Source organism: Megascapheus bottae, chromosome 24, assembly GCF_031878675.1.
Source record: "Megascapheus bottae isolate mThoBot1 chromosome 24, mThoBot2.hap1, whole genome shotgun sequence".
Lineage (NCBI taxonomy): Eukaryota > Metazoa > Chordata > Mammalia > Rodentia > Geomyidae > Megascapheus > Megascapheus bottae.
In genome coordinates, this window is record NC_143532.1 from 12,719,304 (window position 1) to 12,738,956 (window position 19,653).

The 19,653-nt window shown below is 53.9% G+C and overlaps 3 protein-coding genes across 8 annotated transcripts; 1 reads left to right on the top strand and 2 right to left on the bottom strand.

Moving 5' to 3' along the window:
- Positions 1 to 186: 186 nt before the first annotated feature.
- Positions 187 to 5,824, bottom strand: Hsf4 (heat shock transcription factor 4). 2 transcript variants are annotated; one of them, XM_090357479.1, is made up of 14 exons: positions 5,748 to 5,824; positions 5,140 to 5,614; positions 4,442 to 4,550; positions 4,231 to 4,358; positions 3,998 to 4,122; positions 3,650 to 3,725; positions 3,429 to 3,493; positions 2,870 to 2,972; positions 2,496 to 2,620; positions 2,144 to 2,371; positions 1,222 to 1,327; positions 1,077 to 1,142; positions 874 to 943; positions 187 to 504 (listed from the first exon to the last, which is right to left on the bottom strand). In XM_090357479.1, exons 2-14 carry the CDS (start codon positions 5,260 to 5,262, stop codon positions 353 to 355), a joined length of 1,476 nt encoding a protein of 491 aa, XP_090213605.1. In that variant the 5' UTR covers positions 5,263 to 5,614; positions 5,748 to 5,824; the 3' UTR covers positions 187 to 352. The 2 variants fall into 2 exon arrangements, with proteins under 2 accessions (XP_090213605.1, XP_090213604.1); XM_090357478.1 differs by lacking the exon at positions 5,748 to 5,824 and having other exon boundaries at positions 5,140 to 5,729.
- Positions 5,825 to 10,018, bottom strand: Fbxl8 (F-box and leucine rich repeat protein 8). Of its 3 annotated transcripts, none has more exons than XM_090357480.1 (3): positions 9,939 to 10,018; positions 8,493 to 8,690; positions 5,825 to 7,137 (listed from the first exon to the last, which is right to left on the bottom strand). In XM_090357480.1, the coding sequence occupies exons 2-3, from the start codon at positions 8,672 to 8,674 to the stop codon at positions 6,165 to 6,167; spliced, it is 1,155 nt and encodes a 384-aa protein (XP_090213606.1). In that variant the 5' UTR covers positions 8,675 to 8,690; positions 9,939 to 10,018; the 3' UTR covers positions 5,825 to 6,164. The 3 variants fall into 3 exon arrangements, with proteins under 3 accessions (XP_090213606.1, XP_090213607.1, XP_090213608.1); XM_090357481.1 differs by having other exon boundaries at positions 8,493 to 8,686; positions 9,939 to 9,969; XM_090357482.1 differs by lacking the exon at positions 9,939 to 10,018 and having other exon boundaries at positions 5,825 to 7,484; positions 8,493 to 8,577.
- Positions 9,365 to 17,904, top strand: Tradd (TNFRSF1A associated via death domain). 3 transcript variants are annotated; one of them, XM_090357486.1, is made up of 5 exons: positions 9,365 to 9,403; positions 14,780 to 14,945; positions 15,996 to 16,273; positions 16,364 to 16,556; positions 16,687 to 17,904. In XM_090357486.1, exons 2-5 carry the CDS (start codon positions 14,795 to 14,797, stop codon positions 16,992 to 16,994), a joined length of 930 nt encoding a protein of 309 aa, XP_090213612.1. In that variant the 5' UTR covers positions 9,365 to 9,403; positions 14,780 to 14,794; the 3' UTR covers positions 16,995 to 17,904. The 3 variants fall into 3 exon arrangements, with proteins under 3 accessions (XP_090213612.1, XP_090213609.1, XP_090213611.1); XM_090357483.1 differs by lacking the exon at positions 9,365 to 9,403 and adding an exon at positions 10,236 to 10,290; XM_090357485.1 differs by lacking the exon at positions 9,365 to 9,403 and adding an exon at positions 10,257 to 10,302.
- The last annotated feature ends 1,749 nt before the right edge of the window (positions 17,905 to 19,653 follow it).

Here is a 19,653-nt window from a genome sequence, read left to right on the forward strand (position 1 = left end):
CCCAATTCAGGGCCCTGCACTTGGTAGGCAAGTGCTCTTACACTGAGCCAAACCAACCACCCCTGGAGATTCTTCATGCAAGCCCTGAGATCTGGACACTTCTACAAATGCAAAGTTGTCCCTCACTCATGATATGTGTTCCCTGGTCGATACAGAAAAACAAAAACAAACAAAAAAGAGTCTAGAAACAGAAAAAAAATGCAGTTTATGTAAGGGGGTTTTGGGGGGTAGTGGAGAGAGGTGGCCAACCAGTAGGGGATTAGTCACCCCTGCAGGGGGCACCAGGAAGCCTAAAAGGGTGTGCAGCTGCAATCTCCTTCCTCAGCCAGGCCATTTTAGAGGTGTACAGATTTCAGGGGGACGGACTGGTCCCTGGGCCCAAGTAGGAGGCTGGGCTCTCAGGAGCATTATAAATGGTTAAAGCCCCTGGCACAGAGAGTGCTGCACCTCCCAGATCCATCTGGACATCCAGCAGAAGTGGCGTCCCCAGAGTAGAATCCTTTCCTAGGGGAGGTGAGGCTGTGCTCAGTTTACAGGACTCCCTCCCCTCCTTTCTTCAGGGAAGAGAGCCCTGTCTTAACTTTTTGTTGTTGTTGATGTTGGTTGTGGGGCTTGAACTCTGGGCCTGGGCATTGTCCCTGAGCTCTTAAGCTCAAGGGTACTGCCCTGCCCCTTGAGCCACAACACCACTTCCCTGGCCTAACTTTTCTACTCAGGAGGAAACATCTTAACCTCTTCCACTCACATCCAATAGCGAAGAGATGGGTGGGTGAGTACAGGGTATTTCCATAGCAAAACTCAAGCTACCCGCCCAATCATGGTATCTCAGCCTCGTCCTGGCTTCCCCTGGTTCTGACTCCCCACCACCATTACCTGCACCTGGAGAATTCAACCCCTTGTCTGCCAGCTCAGCCTCACCCCTCTCTGGAAGCAAGGGCTGCATCTGCATAGGAGAACCATGGGAATCAAGTGGGGAGGAAGCCCAGTGGCTGAGGAGGACTGGGGAACCACTAGGTCAATTCTCAGACCTGACTTTGGTTCCCTGAGAACAGCCACAGACCAAGGGAACATCTTACCAGGGCGAGTTCCATGTCCAAGTCCATCAGGGTCCATTCTCGTCCTTGGAGGCTGGGGCCCAACACCTGGAGAGAGCTCCAGGTTGCAAAGACAGCTGGACCCCATCATGTCTCATGCCCCTGCCCTTTCCTGAGGGGTACTCACATCCAGGGGTGCTACAGGCTCCACACTTTCAGGGGGAGGCCGAAACAGCATTGGAGGCAGCAGATTTTCTGGGCTCCGGTTACCCTGCTCTGGGCCCAGACCTCTCCTGTGCACAAAGAACCTGCTTTTGGTTTGCAGTGCCCATGCCCTATTAGGTTCTCCGGGAACTCAGATGTATTGGCATTTAAGTACCCCACTATCTAAAAAGTGCTACCACCATACATAAAAAAAGGGACCCCTCGAGAGAGGCTTTGCTTTCTATCTTGGAACCTAAATCTGGGAACCTTCACTATGCAAGTATAAATACTAGTGCTTTTTTGTGTTAATTTTTTATATTAAATTATACATAAGGGGTTTCATCATTGCTTTTCCATACATGTATATAATGTACTTTGATAATATTCACCCTATTTATAATTCTTCATCAGTGGGGTTGTGTGTGTGTGTTCACACACACACCGCACCCACACGCACACACACACATACACACCAATACTGGAACTTGAACTCAGGGTCTCAAGCTCTCATTCCAGCTTGCTTGCTTGCTCATGAATGGTGCTCTCCTAATTGAGCCACACCTCTAGCTTGGCTTTTGACTGATTAATTGGAGATGGGTAGAGTCTCTCAGATTTTTCTGGCTAGCTGCCTTATAGGCAGGATTTATAGGCATGATCCACTGGGGCCCCAGCTTGAATCCTTCTATAGAGGTGCTGAGTGTCCCAATTGGGAGATTCTGCTCTGCTGGGGATTCTGATGCAGGTATTCTTGGGAGCATATTCTGAGAAATATGGTAGGTCACAGAGTCAGGTGCCCAGTGGTCCCCCTTAGCCATCAAGGCACAAAGACATTTCATAGGCCAGAGTGATGCTCTACCTGCAAAAGTGGCACACAGAGCTCACTGTCACAAATGGGCTCTGCTCACCTGACAGTTACCTCCCTGGGGTCCTTTGGTTCAGGCTGTTGGGCACTCCTGGGCCCCTCAGGGCTGAAGCTCCCTTTCCCTTCCAGGATGGCCTGCACCACAGCCACAGGCAGTTGTGGGGGGGCTGTCACGCAGAAGTCACACTCGTTTGGGGTTAGGGCCAGCCCGGCCTCGCCATCCCCCCCTGGACTGGCCGGCTCTTCTTTGAGCAGTGCCAGGCCCTTCTCCCTGTACGGGAGAAAAGCTTCAACCAGACCCTGGCACTGACCTCTCCACCCCCACAGCCATCTGGGCTGCTAGGCCCTCCCCATCCCCCATGAGCTTTCTCAGGGAATCCCCTAGTCCCCCTTACCTCCTACCATCACTGGAGGGGGAAAGCCTAGGTCTTTCAGGGGATGGACAGTCTTCTGGGATGTCAGAGATGATGGGCCCTCGGGCCCTGTGAGAGCTAAGGCCCAAGGTAGTCTCTGGAAGGGGCTGTAAGTAGAAGGCTAGGCCCAGCCCTTGACCTCTAGTCACAGGGAGAGCCAGACGCAACCCGTCATCCAGCTGGAGCACTTGTAAAGGATAGGGATTGAGGAAGGGGCTCTGTTCATGCTGGAGAGCCCAAGCCTGGCTAGTGTGAAGGCTGGCTTCCATCTTCTTTTGGGAGAATGGGCAAAAGAAACAAGCTCCCCACAATCCCAGATGTGCCCTGAGGGTGGGGGAGGGAGGAGAAAAACTCACCGACTGAGTGAAGTAGGGGTCCTGCAGGAGGGCCCCAGGTAGGGGGCAGGCATTGAACTTGGCAGGTGCTGGACAAGAACTCCCTTCATCCAACATCAAGGACCTAGTGTAGAGTGACAGGGACTCAGGCAGGGGTAGGTGGATTCAGTCCCCATGTCCCTCAGCCTGCACTCCCTCCCTCCCTCCCACCCCAGCAGCCAAGTCAGCAGAGCTGAGGCCTGTTGCCAGGGGCATCAGTCACATGCTGGAGTATAAGGGGCTCCCCCAGAGATGGGGGCCCTTTGGAGGGCAGAGAGGGGAGGGAGGTAGCATGGTTTGAGCCTCAAGTCCTCTGTTGGCATGTTTTAGGTGAGGATAGGAATTTGAGGCTGGAACATGAAGATCCAGAATAGGGGTAATAGATGGTAAAGTTGGAGGGAGAAGGAAAACAGGGCGAGGAAGGAGAATTTCCAGTGAAGGAGATTCTGGAGAAGGGGTTCTTGCTAGGGGTTTTCTGGGGGCGTAGGAAAGGTCCTTGATGTGAGAAGCAGATTTGAGCCTCCCTGCCTTTGTCACTCACAGCTTCCTCTTGGTTCCAGCACTACTAGGTCCTGCCTGGAGTGGCCCAAAGAGGCACTGGATCAACTGAGGAGAAAACCAAGGGTTAATTCCTACATCCCACCCCCACCCCTACTGGTGGGGGCAGTAGCTGGTGGGTTTGAGGGAGGGTGGGTGGAGATTAAGGATGGAGGAGTGGAGGAGAGGGAGGGAGGGAGAAGTGGATTGGGGGAGGGGGAACACCTTGCCAATGACTCGTTGCTGCTGTCCGTGGATCTGCCGAAGTGCCACTACCTCACGCCACAAGATCTCATTTTGCCTAGGGGGAAAGGGTTGGGGAGCGCAGAGGCATCTGAGAGTTCGTGGGCTCACCATCCTCCATAAATTGGTGGGGCGAGGGAACCACACAACCACCCCATGGCTACTCCATCCTGTGGAGACTAGAATTCCAAGGCTGTGCCCATTTGTCTGGATAGGGGCACAACGGCCCACGAGAGAAAGGGGCTTCCCAGAAACCACTGGTGGGGAGTATTCCATTACCCCAGAACCCCCACCCCCACCCTGCGCTCCCGATCCCCCTCCCCCCCGCACTGCCTGAGCTCCCTCAGCCGCGCCTCGGTGCTCTCCTGCGCTCCTCGAAAAGCCTGCATCTCGCTCAGCAGCCGGCCGAAGTCTTCGGGGCGCCAGCGGCTGTCTTCACCCCGCAAAGCCGGAACCTGTAGGTTGGGGTGAGGGGCGCCGACGGGATAAGAGCACGGAGAAAGGGGCAGCTAGTCTTAGCACCCCACTTGGGGCTTACTCCTCCCTTCGCTGGCAGTCCCCACCTTGCGCCGCACGCGCTCCAGGAGCTGCTCACGGCCACGCACGAAGCTCGGGTGCTGGAACTCTACGTGGTCCCGCTCCGGCCTGAGTAGGCCACCCTGCTCGATACTCACGACCTTCCGAAAACCATCTGGAGAACGGGGCGTGGCGCGTGTGAGTGGCTCCAGCTTTCGCCGCACCCACCCGCTCCCCCACTGGGCCGGAGGAACTCACACATGTTGAGCTGGCGAACAAAACTGGCCATGTTGCTGTGCTTGAAATACTGGGGTAGCACTTCTTTGGCGAAGCGGCTCTGGTCGCTCACGAGGAAGCTGGTTCCGCTCTATGCAGAGGACACCCCGCGCGCCGCCACGCACGCACCACCGTGCCGGGGGAGAGGGAGACCTGCTAAGCGGCGGCCGGATCCCGCGCACGGGCGCACACGCGCGCGCGCACACTCACTCCGAGGGGTTGTGGCTCCTCCGGAGAGGGGCTGAGACCAGGCCAAAGCCACCTGAGGCCTAGTCTGGGGGCGATCACAGGCGTCTCTAAGCCCGACCCAGACTGGGTTCTAAGAAATAGAAAAGGCCAACCCGGACTCTACCTCGGACTGGTGGTCCTAGACTCGCGACGCAGCCAGAGCCAGCCCGTCCTTTCTCTAGGTTTGTTTTCCCGAAGGGATGGATGGGGCAGAAACTAAAGCACTTTGGTCCTTTGGGTTGTAGGTTTCCAGAACCCTTCCAGAGCCCCAGAAGCAAGTTAACTTCATCCTCACCGCACTCCCCTCCCCCAAGATGAATTCCCCTGGAGGGCTGAATCAAGGGACCCAACAGCCCAGTCCCAAGTGGGGGTTGGGTGGCCGGGGTTGCTCACTACTTCGCTTGGAGAAACCCCGGAGCAACACTGGGGAAGTCAGGGGCCCCAGCCCTCACCGGGCTCCAGCGGATCAGGTGGTCGGTGCCTGGGTCGCCCACCAGCGCCCATAGCTTGCCGAGGAAGGCAGGTACTGGGCTGGGGCCTGGCTCCGTGGGCAGCGCCGCTGGCGCTTCCTGCATCGCGCAGTCTCGGGGCCCCCTCAGCGCTCCAGTCCGGCGGTTGCGGGATGGTCAAAGCCGCGAAAGTGCTGCGTTTGCCGACCGCCCCGCCCTGCCCTACTCCGCCCCAGGCGCCGGGTCAGGAGGGGGCCACGTGCGAACTTTCGGGGCGGGGCTCGGACAGCCGCGGAGGCACCGGCAAACAGAAAGAGCGGGCAGAATCGCTGGGGGGAGGGGAGGCAAGGGTTGGGTGCGGAGGGAAACCTGGGTTCGAGTCCCACTTCTTCTCAGTCTCTGTGTTTCTCTTGGAGAGAAATCGTCTGAGCGTGGGCTGGAAAAGTCCTAGAGGCGGTGGCCGTGAGCATAGCGAAGCCTGGGTAAGGGCAGGTGGTTGGGAAGGGTGGTGGGGAAGCTTGGCCCTGCCCGCCGAACGCCGAGGCGTAGCCATTCACGCGCGCCCGTGGAATCCTCCGCCCCGACCCCGCAGCCGCATCAATTCAACGAACCTTCAAGTCTCAAATCATTCTGCGCGTTCCCCGCCCCGCCCCCTTCGGGGCGGGCTCGCCAGCTCCGGACTCCGGGGTTCTTTAGGATTTGTTTATTTAACACTTACGGGGAGATCAGCCGACTAGTGCCAGTGCCCGCCCTCCCCTCACTCCCTCTCCACACGCTGGGCTGGGGGGGGGGCGGTGAGCAGAGGGATGGGGTGTGGCAGCCCAGTGTGGCCTGGAGATGGAGAGAGGCTCCAGTGGACCCGTGGCTCTCTGGACTGGACCAGACAGCATCCCACTGGTCCTAATCCTCCAGAGGGTAACGGAGCCCCCAGAGACAGGGACTAAGTAGTTGGAGTGCACCCGGGCAACTCCCTTTGGCTTCTCAGAGACCTCGGGTCTACGGGGTCGGGAAGGGGAGGGTTTGGCCAATCAGGGCAAGAGCGTGGGCGGCCAGGGATGTGGCTCTCGCCTCAGTTTGAGCGTGTAGCTGCGCAGGCGCGGGCAGTGCGCGCGGAAGGCGCTGAGCACGGCCGGGCTCACCACGCAGAAGCAGTGTATTTCCCGGAGGCCGCTGCAGCGCGCAGCGAGCTCCTCCAGCGCCGCATTCAACTCCGCCGAGGCGGAGGCGCGCACCTCGAGCGCGCGCAGCGTGGCAGCGTAGTGGTGGGCCGCGAAGAGCACCGGGCCTACGCTGTCTCCCGAGAGGTTGAGATTCAGTGCAACCACGGGGACTGAAGGTTGCAGGATGTTCTCAACGCTCTGGGTAGACAGCGCAGGCTCCAGCTCCAGCTCCACAGCTATCCCAGGGTGGCGCCGGCTCACTGCCTCCCAGGCTTCGTCGGGTAGGGGAGTGACTCGAGCATCTTCCGGGCTGGCGCACCGCACAGCCAGGAGTGTAAAAGGCGCGCGATCTGGGGCTGCCAATGCCTCGAGGACCGCGCGTGACAGGCTGGCCAGGTGCAAGCCCAGAGCACAGAGGTGCGGGCAGGCCTTCAATAGCTTGAGTATGGAGTAGGGCCCTACGTTGTCCACCAAGGTAGGGTTGTCCAAGAAAAGGCTGAGGAGCTCTGGGCAGCAGCGTGCAACCTGCAGGACCAACGCGTCATCCAGTGTGAAGGGCAAGCTCCGCAGGTCTAGGTGTAGCAACGCAGGAGTGGCCTTGCAGATGGCCTGCACAGCCTCCAGAATGTCTCGGCCCGCATCAAAGAGGGGTTTCTCTCCCAGGCCCTCCAGGCGCAGGGCTCGAAGCCCTGGGGTACGGCCGGCCAATGCAGTCAGTATCTCGATGGCTGCCTGGCGACTCGGCTTCCTGGATGGCGCACATACCAGACGTAGGTTGTGGATGTGATCCAAGCAGGCGGACAGACAGGGTGGCAGGATGCTTCCCCCTTCATCATCACAACTTGGATTAAAGCGGAGCAGAAAAAGCATGGTGGTATCACTATGACTGGGGTAGAAACCTCCAGGGGACTCCCTTCTTCCCTCCCCATTTCTTGTCTCCATTATGCATCTCTCAGGCCTAACTAGTTGGCCTCAAAGGCAGTCACTGATGATAGGAAGGAAGTCCCACCCTGTCCCTGGCATGGAGAGCTAATATAGGGAGAAAAAAAAAAAAAAAACAACTCATCTTTTTCTGCTGTCTTGAAAAGGTGAAGCAGGGTCTCTGGACTGCCAGGTTCAGATTCTACCTCTGCTACTTCTTAGCTGGTGATCAGCTAGGTAGTGATTAAGTCTGTGTGTCTCAGTTTCCTGTTTGTGCAATGGAGATAATATTATTTATCTGCCACACCAGGTTTTCATGAAGATTAAATGAGTTAATGTATGTAAGGCACTTAGAACTGTAGAGGCCAACACTATAGTCAGTGATTTAACTCTCGTGTGTGTGTGTGTGTGTGTGTGTGTGTGTATTTTGGTACTAGGGCTTGAATTTAGGCCTGTCCCTTAGCTTTTCTATTCAAGGCTGATGCTTTACCACTGAGTCATAGCTCTACTTCTGGCTTTTTGCTGATTAACCAGATAGGGGTCTTAAGGACTTTCTTGCATGGGATGGCTTGGAACAGTGATCCTCAGATCCTAGCCTCTTGAATACATAGTAGTAGCCATCTTCACCTGATTATTACTTAAAAGAAAAGAAAAAAGAACAGCCAAGAGTTTTGCACTGGTAGAGTGCTTGCCTAGCATGCACTAAGACCAGGGTTTGATTTCTCGGTGCCGTATACATAGAAAAGCCACAAATAGTGCTGTGGCTCAAGTTGTAGGACTCTAGCCTTGAGAAAGCCCAAGGACAGCGCTCAGGCCCTGAGTTCAGGCCCCTGGGCTGGCAAAACAAAACAAAACAACAGCAATATGGAGGCCAGGAATGTGGCTTAGTGATATAGTGCTTGCCTAGCATGCATAAAACTCTGGGTTCAATTCCTCAGAACCACATAAACATAAAAAGCTGGAAGTGGCACTATGGCTCAAGTGGTAGAGTGCTAACCTTGAGCAGAAATTCAGGGACAATGTCCAGGCCCTGAGTTCAAGCTCTAGGATTGGCAAAAAAAAAAGGGGGGGGGGCTATGAGTGTGGCCTAGTGGCAAAGTGCTTGCCTAGCCAGAATTGGTGCTCAAGTGGTAAAGCTCAAGGACAGTGCCCAGGCCCTGAGTTCAAGCCCAGTACTGGCAAAAAATAATAACCAATAGGGAGAAGTCAAGGAATCCCCCCAACCCCTGACTCCACAAAGTATGAAGATCTGGGCAAGCAGGAGAGCTAGCTCACCTGATGCTAGTGTTATGCCACACAATGCTGCTGGTGGCAGCAGTGGCCCAGGCTCTGCAGACCCTGGCAGCAGCAGCTCTGTCCCTGAGAGGCAAGTGTCGGAAGATGAGTGCCAGCACTTCTTCAGGAAGCTGTTCTCCCAGTTCAGCTATGGTGTGGCTAGGGATTAAAGGCTTTGCCATTCCAAACAGCTTCTACCTAGAAAGAAGAAAACCCTGCGTTCAGGAAGGCCATAATGATGGGGGAAACAATGGAGACAGGTGTAGAAATGCTTGTGGCCCGTGAGACAGAAGATACTTTGCAGAGCTAGTGTTGCAGGGGTGAGGGTCCTGTTCACAACCTGTAGCTCAGTAGTGGAAGGAACACTTGCATAGTCAGGATTTGAGTGTGATTCCCAGTAGTGTGTGTGTGTGTGTGTGTGTGTGTGTGTGTGTGTGATGTGCACAGCAGCCTGGGGCTCTAACTTGGCTTTATTGTTCATGGCTGATGCTTTACCACTTCAGCCACACCTTCAATTCCAGCTTTTTGCAGGTTCATTGGAGATATGAAACTTTCTGGTTGGTCTGCTGGGACTGGCTTTGCACTAAGGCTCCTCAGATCTTAGCCTCCTGAGTCTCTACTAGTGCCTAACGGGCTCTTGAAACTACTTTCTTATTTGCTGAATTCCACAGGTCCCAAGTCCAGAAACTGCCTTGTAGCCACGGCCCGGTGACTACAGGGTTAAAAAAAAGGCAGGAGTTTAAGCCAAAAACGTTCATTCGTCACTGTCCACTAGCCAATCAAAAACCAGGGCTTCAGGAGCTCTCCAGCCCCCCCCATCCGCCCAGAAAGGGGAGGCTTCCTTCCCCCCCCCCCCCTGTGGCTTCCTCTCTCGGAGTTGCTGGGTTCTACCCCAGGACAGACCTGCGGAGGTGATAAAATCCTGGGGTTCTGGGACCTGATGCTCTGGCTCCTGAAGGGCTGTAGTTCCAGTTTCGACCCAGCCTCTGGAGCGGCCCTGGTTCCCGCTGGACAATTTAGGTTGGGCTTGCACTCCGCAGAGCGCAGGTTTTTGGGTGCTCTTTGGGCTTACCAATTTTGTGTCAGGGTGCCTGAGGGGTTCTGTGCAAGTCTTAAGCCCCTTGACACTTTATTTCCCCGTATATTCCAGACGCTACGTGTATTCTGGGCCTTCCGACACCTCGGGACAGGCTTGGGCAAGGGACCCATGACACCTCATTTTGAGTGCTAGGGAGTAGCAGAGATGCAATGATCAAGCCAGATATCCAGGGGGCGATCAGGAAATTCGACACCCCCGCCCCGCCGCGTCCTCTTGTGGATCCCCTAGGAACAGAGGGAGGTTTGGAAGCCCGTAGTAGGAGGAGGGAGGCACTAAACTTTAGACCCTAAACTCACGACCCGTGGGAAGTTCTTCCTGCGACCTAACTTCAGGCACCAATATCTTACCTGCTTAGAAGACCAGATTGGCCTGGCCCGGAGGACGGGGACCGGGAGGACCCGCGGAGGGGCGGGAAGGAAAGAGTAGGGGAGCCGGAAGGCTTGACGCGGAGGGCGGGGCTCGGGGCGCGGAGGGCGGGGCTCGGGGAGGGGCTCGGGAGTCGGAGGGCGTGGCTTGGGGCGGGGTCGGGGCGCGGGAAACGGAGGGCGTGGCTCGGGGCGGGGCGCGGGAGGCGGAGGGCGGGGCGGTTCCCGCGGGGGCACCGCCCCCTGCTCTCTGCGCATACCCGGAAGCGGCGCGCGGATCCGAGCGGAGCGTGGCGGGCGTGGGAAGCCAGGCGGTGCCGAGGCGGGCGGCCAGGTTGGTGCAGAGGTGCGGAGCGGCGGGTGGGGCTCCCTGGTGGGCTTCCTGGAATGTCGGAGCCGAGGCGGATCTGGCTTCGGAGCGTGGCCTCCGTGCTGTCACCCATGGCTGCCCGGGCCAGCTGGTGGGGGCGGCCTGTGGGGCTGTTTCAGTGACAGGACGGAGGCGGTGGACGCTTTCGGATCTCTTGTGCCAACCAATGGCTTTTGAGGGGTGGCTGCCCCCCGCCCCCCACCCCCGCTTGGGAAGCCCGTGTGGGAGAGGGCCTGGGCCTGTGAGCCGAGATCCCAGGCTTGCCGCGGCCGCTGGAGGGGTGGTGGGCCCCCCACCGGGACCGCGTCTGACCCCCCGTGCGGAGGCGGGGCCGCCCCTGGGGTCCCCTGCGCGTGAAGGGGGCGCCCTGCATCTGGACGTGGGAGCAGCGCTTCCTCAGGTTGGTACCTACAGGACCCCTGAGCATCCTCAGGACCCGGCTCAGAAGTCGTCGTCCCCCCCCCGACGGGCGGGGCTTCCCGAAAACCGGCGAGGGTTCTGTGGAAGGACGAATGGGAAGCCAAACCCCTCTACCCCCAAACTCTTAGAAAAATGTGATTATGGAGGTGATTCACGAAGGGGTTACAGTTACACAAGTCAGGTAAAAAGTACATTTCACCCCTTCCCTTGCGCTCTCCTCTTCCTCTCCCCCCCTCCACCCACAACCCCAAACTCTTTAGCCTATTAACATCTAGACCTTCAGTTCACTGTCGGATAGGCAGGCAGGCAGACTCAGGTCTCCTCTGTCCCTACTTCCACCCTTCAGAGTGACACTTAGGTTCATGTCAGCACTTCCAGGCCAGAAAGATAGGAGGATGTGAGAGAGGAAATGTTTCGGGGCTCTACCAAGCCACATTCCTAGGGTTCCCCACTTGTTTTATTTCTTCCTCTTTGGTTGGCTGCCAAACTTTTCTTGGCCCTAGAGTTTTGTTCTGTTTTTAGTTGTATTTCATCTTTTAAGAAAATAGCCAGGCAGTGGTGGCGCACACCTGTAATCCTAGGTCTGAGACCTGAGGAGCTAATGAAGTTGTAAGCCAGCTTGGGTAGGAAAGTCTGTGAGACTCTTATCTCCAATTAACCACCAAAAGACCAGAAGTAGAGCTGTGGTTCAAATGGTAGAGAGCCAGTCTTGAACAAAAAAATAACAAAAGCAACAATGAAGAGGCTGTTGAGTTCAAGCGCAGTATTGATAGGCAGGAAAAAAAGAAAAAAGAAAACCTCTCCTCTTTCCTCCTCTCTCCCTTTTCCTTCTCCCCTCTCTGTTTTAGAGACATGGTCTTAACTGTGTAAGCTCAGACTGGCCTCAAAGTTCAGATCCTTCTGCCTCAATCTCTGAGGTGCTGGCTATGATTACAAGCATTCAGCACCACACCTGGATCTTATTTTGATTTAAAAAAATAATATAAAGGCAATGTGTGTAACATAAGGTAATGAAGTTGCTAAATACTGGAAAAATTACCTCCAATCCCTTAACCCTGACCAAAAATAAACACAGTGTAACGTTCTGTTAATTTTTAGACTAGTTTTGGGTAAACACACAAGTAATATGTTTTCTAAGAGAGGGTTGGCAGAGAGAGGCCTCTGATAAGTGTGTTCTGCTTAGACCCAGATATCTGTTACCAAGGATCATTTCTATTGTCAGGTCCTTGTGTGATATCAGAGGGCCCCTGCCCAGGTACCATCCCAGTGTAGGCTTTCAGGTAGGCCCTGTGGGCAGATCTGAAATGCAGCTTCTGTAATGGGCTCAAGATCCTTTTCAATAGTACCCAAGGCTGGCACCTTTTGCCCTGAGATTTCCTGTCATTTGTGTAAATAGAAGCCTGTCCACTACTCATGTGCCCTGCCCATTGCTTCATATCAGCACTCCTTCTAGCCACTCTATGTAAATGCTGGATACTGGAGAGAAAAGAAACATGACTGACAGGCAGGAGATGGGATCTTGAGCCCATGTTTGCAGCAACAGTGGAGATGATGCCTTAAGTGAGGTAGAAAAGAAGAGGCAGAGCAGTTTCTCCACTTACCTCAGAAGGCACTAACTTGGAGGCTGCTGAGCTGAGCAAGCAGTGGTTTCCTAACTGGAAATCCCCCGACTCCTAACAAACACCTTGGTCTAGGACCAGGCTCTGTGTGTGTGTGTGTGTGTGTGTGTGTGTGTGTGTGTGTGTGTGTATGTTTATGCATATGTGTGCATGCTTGTACCCAGGGCCTGGGCACTGTCCCTTAGCTTTTTCCACTTAAGGCTAATACTCATTTGCATCCCAGCTCTATTTCTGGCTTTTTGGTGGGTAGAGATAAGAATCTAAAGGACTTTCCTACTGGGACTGGCTTCAAACTGAGATCCTTAGATCTCAGCCTCCTGAGTTGTTGGGAATACAGATGTACCCACCACTTAGGAGCAGGTGTGTGTGTGTGTGTGTGTATGATCAGTCGTGGGACTTGAGCTCTGGGCCTGGCTGCGTTGTCCCTGAGCTCTTTAGCTCAAGGCTACTTTCCTACCCCTTAAGCCACAGCTCCACCTCTGGTTTTCTGGTGATTAATTGGAGATAAGAGTCCCATGGACTTTTTTAGTGCCTGGGCTGACTTTGAACAGCAATCTTCAGATCTCAGCCTCCTGAGTAGCTAGGATTACAGGTGTGAGCCACCATGCCCAGCCAGGTGTTTTTTTAAATTTACTTTTTATTGTTATTATAAAGGTGATGTACAAAGGGGTTACAGTTACATAAATCACTTAAAAAGTACACTTCCATTTCTGCGGTATCACCCCTTCCCTCCATCTCTCCCAGTTTTCCCCTCTCATCCACACCACAAGTTGCATATTTCATTTTCAACAAAGTGTTTAATTCCACTGCTGCATTTGTTCTTCCTTTGTTCCTCCATTTCTGTGTCCCTCTTTACCTTCACAAAGACAGATAAAGAAACAAACAAGACTAAAACAAAGCAAGCTGGGCACCTGTGGCTCACACACTGTAATCCTAGTCACTCAGGGGGCTGAGACCTGAGTATTTCGATTCAAAGCCAGCCCAGGCAAAAAGTCTGAGACTCTTATCTCTAATGAAACACCAGGCAACTGGAAGTGGTGCTATGACTCAAAGTGGTAGAGTACTAGCCTTGAGGAAAAGAAGGTCAGGGACAGTGCCCAGGCCCTGAGTTCAAGCCCTAGGACCAACAAAAAAAGGGAAACAAAAAAGAAAGAAAGAAAGAGAGAGAGAGAAAAGGAAAGAGCAACAAAGGAAAACCTCTTCCAGGAGTTCATTTTGATAACTATTTTTGTATATGATCAGATGCCCATAGGTGTTGCACCTTTATGTACTTCTAAGATATCCTCCTTTGAGGACCAGGCTTTTGACAGGTGGATAGAGGAGGTAACAGCCCCAAGGGAGGAGGTTGGTTCAAATTGAACAATTTGAGTTGAAGAAGAAAAAAAATCCCAGCTCAAAAAGGGTCTTATAACACGGAAGAGTTTAACTCACATCTGAACTGTTCAGGGGCTTCAGGGACTACTGGATCCAGAGGCTGAATGTGTTAAGAATGTACCTTTTCGGGCTGAGTTTGGCCTAGTGGTTAAAGTGCTTGCCTAGCATGCATGAAGACCCGGGTTCGATTCCTCGGTACCACATACATAGAAAAAAGCTGGAAGTGGTGCTGAGGCTCAAGTGGTAGAGCTCTAGCCTTGAGAAAGTCCAAGGACAGTGCTCAGGCCCTGAGCTCAAGCCAGGACTGGCAAAAAAAAAAAAAGTGTACCTTTTCATTTTTTGACTCTGTTCCTTCTATGTTACATTCATCCACAGTCAGGCTCCTCCCTAGCAGTGGTAAAACAGATCTATCCCTTTCCTCCAGTCCAGCCCCAAAGATAGGGAGATTAGTGACTCTTTCATATTGGTGCAGCCATAATTCCAGGGTTGATTCTCACTGGTCTATCCTGAGCTCCATATCAAGTCCCAACTAGTCTTTTCATAGTGGTGAATGGAATATGGAAATTGGTCAGGCTTTCTTTCTCTGGCCACACTTGGATCTAAGGAGTGCCATTACTCTTCCCAACAAGCAAGGAATTCAAAAGTTATCCCAGATCTGCCAGGATTGTGTGTGGAGGGAGTGGTATCTGTGAACAAACTACAGGTCTGCTTTGGTAGAATGCTTACCTAGCATGCACAAAGACCCAGGTTCAATTCCTCCATACCACATGCATAGAAAAAAGCTGGAAGTGGTGCTGTGGCTCAAGTGGTAGAGCCTTGAGAAAGCCCAAGGACAGTGCTCAGGCCTGAGTTCATGCACTGGGGCTGGCAAAAAAGAATGGGGGGGGATGGGGAAAGGGAAGAAATAGAAGCAGATGCCGGGCAGGGAGCGTGTGTGAAGACATGGGGCTCCTGATGAGATCATGGGCTCCGTGTTCCAGTGTGCCAGTTGGCTGGGGCTGCTATGGAGGGGCTGGGGAATGACCCGAATCCCTGTATAGGTCTCAGGAGGCAAGATGGCAGCTGGGCCAAATGGGTGTGAAGAGTGGGTGGGCAGCGCATACCTGTTTGTGGAGTCCTCGCTGGACAAGGTGAACCTGTCCGAAGCCTATGCACACCCTGAGAAGAAGGTGGCAGTATACAGGGCTCTGCAGACAGCACTGGCAGGTATGGAATGGGCAGGTGTGGGGAGGAGAGGAGTGGGAGGTGGCTGGGAAGCTTTGTGGGAGGGGTTGGGATTGAGGCCCCACTTCTTAGACTTTGTGGACCTAAGTTTAACCAGGGTCAGGGACAAGTTGTGTTTGTTTTTTTTTGCTAGTCCTGGGGCTTTACCTCAGGGCCTGAGCACTGTCCTTGGGCTTTCCTCAAAGCCAGTGCTATCCCATTTGAGCCACAGCACCACTTCTGCTTTTTCTATGTAGGTGATACCGAGGAATAGAACCCTGGTTTTTGTGCATACTGGGCAAGCATTTTATCACTAGGCCAAACTCCTGGCCCAATGGACAAGTTTTAATGGGATGTGAGAGTTGAGAAAGGCAGACTTATGGCTGAGTAGGGTTTGCTGTTTCTGCTTACTGCATGCGTGTCTTTAAGTGTAGACATTTGTACCTGCATCTTCGTATGTTTATGAACTAACATCTCCCTACTCTGCATTCCTCCCCACCCCTCGCAACCAGCCAGCTCACTCCTTTTTACTAATTACACAATTTTTTCTTCTCTTTTCCTTCTAACTGCAGCGCTTCTTGCCCAAGACCCCTCTCTGGTGCCAGCCCTTCTGGGCTCCCTTTTCATCAAGCTGGTTGGGGAAATCCTACTCCAGCCTCTGAGAGATCTTGTCGCTCTCCTGCACACCCCACCTTAGCAGGGCGAGTGGCACTTGAGACCTTCTCCTGTCTTTCCCCAGCCTGCCAGCCAAGATGGCTTATGGCTCTGGGCATTCGCCTCTTTCCTTGCTGCAGATTTTATGCCCCCCCCCTCTTTTGAAGCTTCATAGATGGGATGGTGTGTCACCCCTCTGTCTTGGGATGCACTCTGTGAAGTCCTGGCTTTTCCCTCTGGGTTGTTGCTGTTTGCACCCCAGTTTGTGTTCCCACTGGGTTTTCTGGGTAACCCTACACCCCAGTTATGGGATGGGGACCACAGGCTTCGCCTTTCCTGCCGCTTGGAGAACGGTCCTGCATGGGGGCCCGCCCGGCACCTGACTGCTCGCCTCCGCAGAGAGCTCCGAGATCCCAGATGTGCTGCAGATACTCAAGATCCACCGCAGCGATCCGCAGCTGATAGTGCAGCTGCGCTTCTGCGGGCGCCAGTGCTGCGGCCGCTTCCTCCGCGCCTACCGCGAGGGGGCGCTGCGCGCTGCGCTGCGCAACTGCTTGGCGCAGGCGCTCTCCCGGCCCTCCCTGCCGCTGCAGCTGGAGCTGCGCGCAGGCGCCGAGCTGCTGGACGCTTCGCTGACGGATGAGGAGCGCTGTTTGAATTGCATCTTAGCCCAGAAGGTGCAACCCCGACTCCGGCTGGGGTTAGGATGAGGTGGGCGGGGATTCTCCCTTAAGCGCCCCACTGACAGCCGCACCTCTTCCCCCCAGCCCGACCATCTCAGGGATGAGGAAATCACTGAGCTGGAGGATGCACTCCGGAATCTGACCTGCAGCTCCCCGGGCCGTAGTGACCATGTGGGGGTCACTCCTGCTCCCTCAGAGCCCTCGATCTCCTCTCCATCAGAGGAGAAGCCGCCACCCCAGTCTGGCCAGACTTTTCTGTTCCAGGGTCAGCACATAGGTGAGGAGCACGCTGAGAAGTGGGTGTCCCTGGAGCTTGGGCGGGAGCAGGCGCTGGGCCCGGGTGTTGCTGCGGCTGGCACCGAGGGTTCTCCGGGTCCATTCACCACCCCTCTCCGTTCTCCCCGCAGTGAATCGGCCTCTGAGCCTCCAGGACCAGCAGAAGTTCGCCCGCTCGGTGGGCCTCAAGTGGCGCAGGGTGGGGCGCTCATTGCAGCGCAACTGCAGGGCGCTGCGCGACCCCGCACTGGACTCGCTGGCCTATGAGTACGAGCGCGAGGGGCTCTACGAGCAGGCCTTCCAGCTGCTGCGGCGCTTCGTGCAGGCCGAGGGCCGCCGGGCCACGCTGCAGCGCCTGGTGGAGGCGCTGGAGGAGAACGAGCTCACCAGTCTAGCTGAGGATCTGCTGGGCCTGGCGGATCCCAACGGTCTGGCCTAGGCCGCTTCCGAGGAAGAAGCAGTGTGCCAGGAGCTCAACCAGGGCTTGATGCCCACCCGATGGCTCCAGGGTCATTTTTGCTTCTGCTGTTACTGCTGCTCCCCTTCCATCCGCGGAACTCGGAGAGTGTGCACACACACACACACACACCATCATGGAACTGTTAGAGCACCTGGGACACAGTTAACAGCCTGGACCAGAAGCTAGATGGCACCCATCAAACTCCCTCACCCCTTAAGGTGCACCCTTGACTATTCTGCTCCAGATTCTTTGATGGTGACAGAATATAGGGGCTTCTGCCCAACCCTCACACTTCCATTCTGCACCACAACTCATTAAGCACCTGGACCAAGGCTAGGTGAAGTAGCTCATGCCTTTAATCCCAGCACTTCAGAGGCTGAAGCAGGAGGATGAGCTGCATTAGACTGTGTCTCAAAACAAGCACCTGGACCTTTAGAGCACCAGGAAGATACAGAAGTCCTGCAATCTTTCAGCTCACAGCCATCGTGGGCCTGGGGCACTCAGCAATCTTCATAAAGTGTAGTCATTTTGCATGTGCAGAGATCTGGAAGCTCCAAGGAGCCCTATCCCAGGCTGGGGTTGGTTGAGTGTGAGTAGGAGGGAGGGGGAGCTTTTGAGGGCAGTGTTTTAGGAACAGCTGACTTAGGTGGATGCACCTGGCTCAAGTGAGAGTCTTGCAAGAGGGAGGGCATTCCAACAGAAATCAACTTTTGAAAGGTTGGACGGGGAGGGACAGTCTGATGAACTATTTTTTTTTTTTGCTTGGGTTGGGTTCTAAAGCAATCTTGTTTTAATTATGTCTGATCCCTTGAGCTTGAATTAGGAAAAAATAAGATTCCAAATACATTTCTAGGGAAATTTCACAGTAAAATTGTTCTCAACTTTTGGATTTTATTTTTTCTCTGTGTGTACTGGGCTTGAATTCAGGGTTTCCCATTCTCTGTCTTGTATATGTCTCTTTCTCAGACCTCCCACTGTTGCCTTAGACCAAGTGTCTTGAGCCTGGGTGGCTCATGCCTGTAATCCTAGCTACTCAGGAGCCTGAGATCTGAGGATCTGAATTCACAGCCAGTCCAGGCACTAAAAACTGTGAGACTCTTATCTCCAATTAATCACTAGAAAACGGGAAGTGGTGCTGTGGCTGAGCCTTCAGCTCAGGGACAGTGCCCAGGCACCAGGCCCAGAGTTCAAACCCCATGACCCCCACACACAAAAAAATGTCTTGAGGGGCCGGGAGCATAGTCTAATGGTAGAGTACTAACTTAGCATACATGAAGTCCTGGGTTCAATTTCTTGGTACCACGTACACAGAAAAAGTCAGAAGTCGCAGTGCTCAAGTGGCAGAACGCTAGCTTTGAGCAAAAAGTTTTCAAGGACAGTGCCCAGGGCCTGAGCTCAAGCCCCAGGACTGGCAAAAAGGAAAGAAAGAAAAAAAAAAAGATTAAGTGGCTTGAGGCCAGGAATGTGGCCTGATGGCAGAGTGCTTGCCTTGCATGCACAAAGCCCTTAGTTTGATTCCTTTGTACCACATACGCAGAAAGACCTGGAAGTGATGTTGTGACTCAAGTGATAGAGTGCTTACTTGAGACAACTCAAGGACAGTGCTCCAGGCTCTGAGTCCAAGCCCCAGGACTGGCAAAGAAAAAAAAAGTGTTGGAAACAGGCCCCTGGAGCCAGTGGTGCTGTCATCGGTTTGTCTCCTTTAACTCCTTCCTGCTTCCTTCCTGAAGAATAAATCCTCCCACCTGAGCGTCATTCCTCCTTGTCCATAATCTGTAGTCCCCCTCCTCTGGCTTTCTCCTTACCTCACTTCCCACTCCATGGTTTACACTGAGCCAAACCTTCTTAATGCAGTGAGGCTCCCCAGTCTGTACTGCCTGGCTACCTTCCCATAGCATCTGATTTTCCTCACTGGATTGTACCATTTCTTGGTTCACCCCACCTACTCCCACTTGTCCATTCATGAATCTTTAGTTCTGGCTCTTTTCCTGAACTTGGAACAATACATCTAGGGGACCTCAAACTCCCTCCTCAGAAAGTTCTGCAGGCACACAATTTCCTGTGTATTACACTCAGCTTTTTTTCTGTTGAAATGGGGTTACCCAACCTTTTTTTTTTTTTTTTTAAACCTGGACTGCCCTCCTAAACTGTAATTTTCTGGATCTTGGCTTCTGGAATAACTAGGATTACAGATGTGAGCCACCTGCTCCCTACAAAGACCAAGTTTATGCTTACTTGTTTTTTTCTGTGGGCTTCCCTGGCCAGCCCAATGCAGCAAAATAACCCAATGCAGTGACAGAGGCCTGAGAACCTTTCCTTCCTGCAGAAGTCTATATTGAAGACCAGGGTTCCTGGGGAGAAAAGATTTAAGTGCTTTCCTGAGAAGTGAACACAGATTTGGTCTATGTCCTCTATCCCAGAAGAAGATTCCTGAATTACAGAAGACCTGGGCAGTATTTTCTACTTGTGTGATTCTGGCCAAGTCAGCTAATTCTCAGGGGAGTGGCCTTCCCATCTGTGGCTATGAGAGCTGCTGGCAGGGGTGGATAAGTTGTCTTGTTTATGTGTGTGGTTTTTACTGGATGGCAGACATGTCAGAGCCAGGAGTGAAGGAGGAAGCCATGTACCCAAGGGCAGC